Raw genomic sequence first — 8,469 nt, 5'->3', positions numbered from 1 at the left:
AACCCCGCTCCCACAAGTCTCCGGGGACGCAAAAATGCAAGTTCGGAAACCCAGCGCTCCCAAGCCTAGCGGAGCACCCCTCTTAGCATTTACCCTTTGGTTTCAAGGTGTATAGCGTAGTGCCTAAGGCACTTGACTGCTAAGGAGAAGGCTGGCGGTTCAAACCCACCAGCCAGCCACTCCTCGGAAGGAAGGTTGGGCAATCTACTTCCGTGATACCGCCTCGGAAACCCAAGGAATGGTCACTGTGAGTCGGTCCGACTCAACGGCCAACAAAAAGCACTGTCAGAAAAAGGAGGAAAAAAAAAAAAATCCCACGAAAACAGGAAATAGAACTCCTCGGCATTTAGAAGAGTAAGAAGCGCGGAATGTGCCGTCGGGGCTGGCGCCAGTCGCGGCTATTTGCCTGTCGCTCATCTCCTTGCCACCAGGTGGCGCCAAAGGCCCGTCGTCCTAGCTCACCCGCCCGGCTTCGGGGTAGTACTGCGAGTCTCGGCCTGAGCCCTCGGTACTGGTTCTCTTTTCAGCCCCCTGCACCTTGGATCTAGGCCCAGAGGAAAATCCACATTCACATTCACACACGCCCTCCACTCTGGCCCCAGGAAATGTCAAAGCCTTTGAAGTGAGTGAGGCTGGGAGCTAAATAACTAAGTGGAAAAAATAATAAAGGTGGTTTTATGCGTTGGCAGAAGTTTTGTTTTTTTCTCCCCTTTCCTTGAGAAAAGCCAGTAAACTCGTCCTTGAACAGAAATTTCTGAAGGAAACTATAAGGTATTTTAAACAAGAATAAAAGAAGGGCATCTGCTCAGGTGTCTGGAAGTGGGACGGTGGATGAGGCAAGACAGAAACACACCACGGTGTGAATATAGCCAAGTATTCCATTTATTAACAAAATAAGTCTTACCAAGGGAGAGCTCTATTCAGACCGGGAGGGAAGGAGGGTGAAGGGAGAAGACCCAGGGGCCCGAGTCTTCGATCCCAGTCACTGCAGGAGCCCACGGTCAACTTTGGGGACTCTGTTGGGTCGGGCCTGGAAAGGGCAAGGGGGACTGCTGTGAGCCTTGTACTCCCTGACTCCTCAACGTTCCCCAATGGGAGCTAGCAAGATTGCATTGTCCTCTGACATAGTGACTAGCCTGCTTTGGAGGGATTTAGCGAGAATCACCGACCCCGCCCCTATCACCAGGGGAGGGGTCACTGCCCCAATAACAGAGACAAAAACAATGACTATAAAGCACTTCGCAAAATATAAAGAGCAAAGTTTCACGCCAGCGGGGCCTATAGGACTTTTAGATGAGTAAGTTAAGTCCTATGTGTCCCCTACCAGTAAGCAGTGTGACCACCAGGTGCTTGGGGACAGAAAAAGGGTCTGGAGGGTTTAAAGTGGAGGAAAAGCTCTGTCAGAGGCCATTTGGGTTCCTGTATCTGGGAAGCCTGCTGGTGGGGTCAGGGCTCTTGATGCTCAGAGCAAGGTAGGGGAGCAAGGTTTAGATTTGGGAGGCCCAGGGCCCAGACCAAGGACCCTAAGAGGAGAAGGTTGCAGGAGAGGAGCCATAGAGCTGAGTTCCTGGTCAACAGAGCTCAAGACTTCCTACTACCAATGCCACCCTCTCCCCAAATGCAATATAAAAAATATCTCCTCTCTGTTACTTGTACAAAGGAAATACACAACCTAGAATGGAAGGAAACAAGAAGGAAAGAAGGGGAAAATGTACTTTTAACGCTTAAGACTCATGCAAGAAACTCCCCAGGAAAAGAAAACAAACAAACAAAAATAACCCAGAAGAACCCAAGAACCCCAATTCTCCCTCCTCCCCCTAACACCAACCAATCAAAAAAGAAACAAAAGGAAAACAATTAAAACGTATACCTAAGAAAAACAGAGAAAATAAAAGAAAGGAACAGGGGCAGGGATCATGTAGTTATTTGTGTGATTAATATTATTATTTGGGGGAACACAGACTTTTTGCATACCATTGACTCGTGTGGGCCGTTAATGCACTTATATTCCCAGCTTGTAAGCTAACATTATAGTAAATAAATACACAGTCCGGTGGGGAGGGTCTGGGCAGGGAATCCCGGGAGGGTCAAGCAGTAGTAGAGGTTGCAGCGGCGACAACTGTAGAGGAAGGAAGGAGGAAGGAGAAGGAGGGTGGGGTGGGAGAAAAAGCTGTAGTTACTGGTATCCGAGCGCGGAGGCTGAGGCTAGTCTCTGTCCATACAGCGCATATGGCGAGTAGTAGGGTCCGGCTGTGGGGAGGGATGGCACCGCCAGGCCCCCAGCGGTGGATAAGTGGCTCTTGCCGTAGGGGTGGTACCGGCTTAGCCCCAAAGTGTGTGGACTCCGCAATGACAGCGACCCGGGGCTGCCCGGGGCAGCGGGCGGGGGGAGGTGCAGATGGCAGGAGGCGGCGGCTGCGGCCGCGGCAGCAGCACTGCCCAGACCGGAGGCCCCGGGGTAGGCGGCCAGAAGTTTCTCGGCTCCCGGCAGGGCCGTGTGAGTCCGTAGGTGGCTGAGCAGCTCCTCCGAGGTGGCAAAGCGCTTGTCGCAAGGCCCGCTGGCCGCCACCCAGTTGCAGCTGTGCGGGAGCGGTTCGTTCTGCAGCATGAAGCCGTAGGTGTAGAGCGGGTGGCCAGGGAGCGCGGCCTGAGCGGCGCTGGACGACAGAGCAGCGGGCTGCAGCGGGTGCCCTGGGTACACCAGCGGGTAGCCGCCCGCCTTTAGGCTCGGCCCAGCCGGGTCGTGTGCGCTGCAAGTGGAGCAGCTGGAGCCACCGAGGTGCGAGGCGCTGTGGTAACCTCCCAGGCAGTAGGGGTCTCGGCATAATCCCTGCAGGAAGGACGGTGGGGAGGCTCCGGTGAGCGGGCTGGAGCTGGGGGGCTTGCCCGGCGGCAGGCCCAGGCTCCCCGACAGCTGGCCTCCCACGAGGCCAGACTTGCTAGGATCCAGGCCAGGCACGAACTGGGACGGGTAGCCGGCATAGGCGCCCACGATGGAACCGTGGTAGCCGATGCTGGAGGGTGGCAGCGGGAACACCGAGTGGCCTGGTTTGTAGGGCGACACCGGCGCCACGTGGCCTGCCCCCACCAGCGCTGAGGGCGGCTCCGACTTTCGCCCGGAGCTTCCGGCTTCGGCACCGCCGTGTGCGCCCTGCTCGCCACCTCCACCGCGGCTCACCGCCGCCGGCTCCGGGCTGGCCTTAGGCTCCTGGTCTTTCTTGTCCAACTCCCCGCCGCCGCCCCCGCCGCTGTTCTTGCAGTCTGAGTGGTGAGGGGAGCCGCCCCGGGAACCGCCAGGGGAGGACGAGGACGACGCCGCCGAGACCGGTGCTCCATGCGGAGGAAAGGGAGGGCAGGCGGCACTGGGGACCCTGAAGCCCGCCTTGTCACCCGGGGACGAGGACGAAGAGGAGGTGGAGGACACAGAGGAGGAGCCGCCGTCTTTGCGAGAGTCGCCGCCGGCAGAGCCCTTGGAGTAGGGCTTGAAGCTGGACTTGTCCTCCGCCGGGGAGTCTCCTAGCTGCTTGAGCGCTGCGGACGCGGAGGCGACGCCCGAGGCGGAGCGGCCGGGGTCCTTCTCTGTTCCCAGCCCGTTGGCTGCCGCAGCTACCGAGTTGAGCTTGGAGGAGGGTGGCGGGTCCGGCTTGCCGATCTGCGAGCAGGTCTGGGCCAGCAGCGCCAATGGACTTTTCTTGGCGTCCAGCTGTGGGAGATAGCGGCAATGGGAGGGAAAAGGGGATGAGACCGCGAGACCAACGGAATGAATGGGGGCGCCCGGAGAGCTGGGCAACGTGCGAGACGCCGGGCGCACAGGCGGTGGTACGACGGGGTGGTAAGGAGCCATGGGGAGAAGGCCTGACAGCTTAGGGCCGGGTCCGGGCGGGGCAGCTGGGTGGAGCTGCGCTGACACAGCCCGTCAGCGGGGCCCCTCGATCCTTTAGGTCCCAGAGTGCTCCACAGACCCCAGGGAGTGGGACAGTGGAAGGGATTCAGCAAGGGGCACCACGGGAGAGGTTTCTCTAGAGTCGGTGCTATGATTCGCCCCCTTCCCCTTAATCCACTCCTCCTCTAGGCCCAGGGAAAAACTTGTTCCTACAGTTTGGCAACTCCGTTTGGGACGGGTTTCTGGCGGTGGCGCCTCGGGGTAGGAGCGGGGAGACAGAATTCAGAAGAAGGGCTGCCTTTGGCGCTCACTTAGTAGCCCCTCCCTCCCGGGGAGGGCACCCAGAGAAGTGGGAGGAAGAAAGACCCGGGATCCGGAGTGCCCGGGCTCAGAGCGCCGTAACCGGACCAGACAGAGGCGGAATGGGACGGGGGCGGTACGGGATTCAAAGGAAAGAGAGCAGGGTGGGGGGCGGCAGGGCCCTAGTAGAGACCGCCTCAGGCCTGGAAACTAGGTGCCGGAGGGAAAGTAAAGGGGCCAGTGGGGACTTCAAGAGCAAACGCTTTCCGAGTCAGTAAACACGTATTTGTGGAAGGAGACCTTCCACCGTGAAGCCTGGGGAGAACGGGGTGGGCTCTGATCTTGCTGTTAGTTCCTCCTCACCCGTCCGCCAGTGTAGCCTAACCTGGGCGTGCACCGAGTCCCGGGGCGCAGGGAGCAGGGCCGTGGGCCCAGCAGTGGTGGGCGGAATGGGGACCGGGAGACTGACCTCAATGGGGCTGACGGGAGTGGAGGACAGCGGCTGCAGGTACTCCGGATGCAGGAGGTGGCCGGTGTGAGCGCTCAGCATCTTCAGGACCCTGATAGGGAGCCGGTTCGCCTGGCGTAGGGGGTCCGCCGGGGGCAAGAGGGACACCGCCGCCGGCACCGCCGGCCTCTTCCCGCCGCCGCCGCTGCCGCTGCCGCTGCTTTCGGGTGTCCTTGGGTTAGATCCAGCGGGCGAATCGCTCATTTGGAGGAGGCAGCGCCACTGGGGGGGCGGGGAGGGAGGGGGAGCACCGGGGAGGCGAGCTCCCGGGGCGGGTGGGCTCGCTCCGCAGCGACGAGCGCCGTGCAGCAGCTGCTGCGCCTCCTCCCCTCCTCCACCGACGTCGCCGCCGCCGCCGCCGCTAGCCCGGGCGAGTAACACAAAAACCTTCGCCTTCTGCGAGCCGCACGTCAAATAGTCGGGATCGGCAGCCACACTTCAAAGGAATCACCGCGCCCGCCCAATCGCAGCTCTCGCCGGGACCTGGGGCGGGGAGAGCGGCGGGCGGAGGCCGGCGCAGCCGGTGGGAGGGGAGAGCCTTAAAGGGGCCTTGCTCGCGCGCTGCCGCGGCCTCGGCCTTTTACCACCCGCTCCCCACAACTGGGCAGCCCTCGCTTAGGGGTCCCACAAGGGACAGGACTTCTCCAGGACTATAAACTCTGCGCCTTTCTTTTCATTGACTTTCCTTTTCCTCCTTCCTCCATTTTCACCTTCGAGGGTTGGTGTTGGCGGGGCCTGGCATCCTGCTGGACGTGTGTGTGTGTGTGTGTGTGTGTGTGTGTGTGTGTGTAGTGGCGCTGGGGTGGGAGCGCACGGCGTCAGCTGCAGGTACAGCCGAGACTTAGCCTCGCCCAGATGCCGCCTGGGGGCGGGCCGCGCCTCAGGAGCTCCGGCTCTGCTCTAGCTCGGCCCCACTGTCCTTTGCCTATCTGGCCTTTCCTGGTGTGCTTACTTAGAAGCAGCATCCGAGCCTCGCAGTCATCCACGGTCCATGGACGGGACGCGAATCTCTCCAACTACTTTACGCCTGTCCTGTCCGAAGCCGGCAAGTTTGAGGACTTCCTTCCGGGGTGAAATAGTTGCGATGCAGCGCGAGCCCAGGCGGGCACCCAGGCGCGGGGTCTCAAGCTGTGCGTTTCGCCCGGATGCGCCTGGCGCGCTATGCCTGCGCACTGATTTATAGGTTTGGTGTTGGGAGTATTATCCTGCCCTGTTTAGAAACGTAAAAGCCCCTCCATTGCGCCGCGCCTACCAGCTATTCTAGAATCACACTGGAGACTGTTGTCCAAGAACAGGGGTAAGTAGTTTTCCAACTGCCGCAAGTCGACATAAACTCCAGAGATGGCTCGCCCCCTCATCCTGCGGGGTTGGGGGGAAATGCATTAGATTCTACAAGGGAGAATTTCGCAATAAAAACTTTTTTCAAATTAAAAATAACAACAATGTTCCCTCCCTCGCCCCCATGCACCCTTCAGATAAAGTGTACAAGGCTACCTTCGCTCTTGGCAGGGATTTTACGTAGTCACAGTGTTGGCATTAAAGTTCCCTCTGTCCGCTGCTCATCAGAAAGTGAATCTGGTCCTATGTGCTGCGGCCTCGGGAGAGACCATTTCTCTGCGCTTTCGGCGGCCAGTGGAGGCGCGCTGGTGTCACTGCCTGGCTTTGAGTACACTTCCCCAGATCCAATCCATCACTCGATTGTCAGGCCTGTCACTTGAGGCTTCAGGACTACCCGTCCCTTACTCTACCGCAGTGACCTACACCTTGAGACAACACGAGAACCTGAAATGGGGATTGGTAATTTCAAAGGGGTTCTTCAAGCAGAAAGAAATAACTTTCATAGGAATAATAATCATGAACCTTTATCATGCTCAGTAAAGAAGAAAGTAGCCGATGCTCTCAGGCCACATCAATCATGCACTAAGCTAGATGTATTCCCTGGATGTGTGCTGATACTTTGGCATGTAGACCTCTTCTAGAGGAGTCCTGGGTGGCACAAATGGTTAAGTGCTCCACTACTAGCTGAAAGATTGGTGTTTGGAACTTACCCAGAAGGGCCTCGGAAGACAGCCTTGGTGACCTGCTTCTAAAGGTCACAGCTGGAAAACAGTTCCATCCTGCATATCTGGGGTTGGCATGAATTGCAGTGGACTCAAGGGTAACAAACAACAGACTTCTTAGAAATTACACTGGCTTTCTTTCTCTCTCCCATTTTTAATCCTATTAAAACCAGGCTGAAACTAATGTCAAGGTTTGCCCTGACTGGGAGACATGCCCTATGGTTTGAGCAAGAGCAATGTAGAAATGGAAAGGAAGAGGGGTGATCCCATTTATTTTATTATGGGACTGATCCATGTATATGAGACTCAAGGCCTATTAGTACCCACTGCCATGCTGCAAGAGCTCTGGTGGCACAATTCACCAGCTGCTCCACAGAGAAAGATGTGACAGTCTGCTTCCATAAAGATTTATAGCCTTGGAAACCCTATGGGGCAGTTCTACTCTGTCTTATAAGGTCACTAAGAGTTGGAACTGACTCAATGGCAGTAGCTTTATTATTATTATTATTTTTTTGGTCATTTTGCAGCTGGCTCTAGCCTTCCTTCTGAATCCACAGTCTGGGGCAGCAAAGGGCAGTGAGGGGGCCACTGTACCACTTGGGATAGCTCACTCATGCCAGCCTCTGTGCATTCTGAAATCACTGCCACTACCAGCACCACCTTTAAAAGCCCACCTGCCGGCCTTCTTCAGTCTTCAGGGCCTTTTTGCTTTGGAGAGACTGCTATGGAGAGAGAAAAGTAAAAGAAGGCCACACAGAGTGGGAAGAGGACCTGTTGTAGTAAAAGATGAAAGACTCCTTGATTATTATAACCTGTGCAGCTGTGAGAATGAGCCAAGAAATCCTTCTAGGACCCAAGCCGATGTGTGTTAGGATTGATAATGGGAAATAACTTGAGAACAAAGGGGAGGAGAGAGGGAGAGAGAAAAGGCACTCAGGAATTTGCAAGGAAAAGAGGGGGCAGGAGATGGCAGAAAGGAGAAAGGGGAGAAGAAAGGAGGACAATATAATATTTACTCACTTTTTGGAGAAGAAAAGAGAAGAAAGAAAGTAAGTGAATGAGTGAAAGGAAGGGAGAAAGGAGGCAAGGACTGGGTAACCAGGCTGGGAAGTTGGATGCCTAGGCTCTAAAGAACCTATTATTCTTTAGAAAATTTCAAGTCCCTTGGTTCACAGTAGTGATCACTGATAGAACAGTAGGTGTCAGACAGTATTGAGGTGGAGGCCTGCCCTGTTTCCCTCCCTTCCTCTTGGAGAAAGGGTGCTGGTGAAAAGCTGCTGGGCCCCTTTGGCTGGATCGATCCAGTTGCCTTCAGAGTGAGAGGGAAAGACATACTTAACCAGGCCAGAGGTCTAATTAAAACACTACCAGATGATTATTACAAGCAGTATTTGACATTCACTTAGCTGAAACGCTAACCTACACAGAGCCCTAAATGGGGCCCTAGTGGCCTGAAAGCAAAAGCAGTTTTCAAAAGAATGACTTGTTACCTGGCAGAGATAACATGGCTCAGTATTCAGTTGAACCATGTTATTGAAGGCCAATTGTGGGTAAAGCATTGTGTTAGGAGTGTGGCTGAAAAGTCCATGTAAGATATTGTTGTACAGGACTTATGGCCCAACTGCTCCTCTTGCAGAAAAGTGGAGATGTATGGTTAAAGGGCCTTCCTATACCCAAGGCCTTTTCAGGTTGCCATTAAAATTACACGGGGGTAAAGG

At 56.0% G+C, this 8,469-nt stretch overlaps 1 protein-coding gene across 1 annotated transcript; it reads right to left on the bottom strand.

Moving 5' to 3' along the window:
- Positions 1-2,176: 2,176 nt before the first annotated feature.
- ZNF703 (zinc finger protein 703) lies at positions 2,177-4,895 on the bottom strand. Its single transcript, XM_007934967.2, has 2 exons — positions 4,653-4,895; positions 2,177-3,703 (listed from the first exon to the last, which is right to left on the bottom strand). The coding sequence occupies exons 1-2, from the start codon at positions 4,893-4,895 to the stop codon at positions 2,177-2,179; spliced, it is 1,770 nt and encodes a 589-aa protein (XP_007933158.1).
- Positions 4,896-8,469: the final 3,574 nt, after the last annotated feature.

The sequence above is a fragment of the Orycteropus afer genome, unplaced genomic scaffold (assembly GCF_000298275.1).
Source record: "Orycteropus afer afer isolate SDZICR_OR568_19922 unplaced genomic scaffold, OryAfe1.0 scaffold00024, whole genome shotgun sequence".
Taxonomy (NCBI): Eukaryota; Metazoa; Chordata; class Mammalia; order Tubulidentata; family Orycteropodidae; genus Orycteropus; species Orycteropus afer.
The sequence above is the reverse complement of the archived record's forward strand: the minus strand, read 5'-3'. Positions and strand labels throughout refer to the sequence as shown.

What these genes read in the sequence shown, in the direction of transcription:
- ZNF703 (XM_007934967.2), bottom strand. Translation starts at nt 4,895, where the DNA reads ATGAGCGATTCGCCCGCTGGATCTAACCCAAGGACACCCGAAAGCAGC. An exon ending in CTCCCGTCAGCCCCATTGAG is followed by an intron (nt 3,704 to 4,652) that starts GTCAGTCTCCCG and finishes TATCTCCCACAG; the next exon opens with CTGGACGCCAAGAAAAGTCC.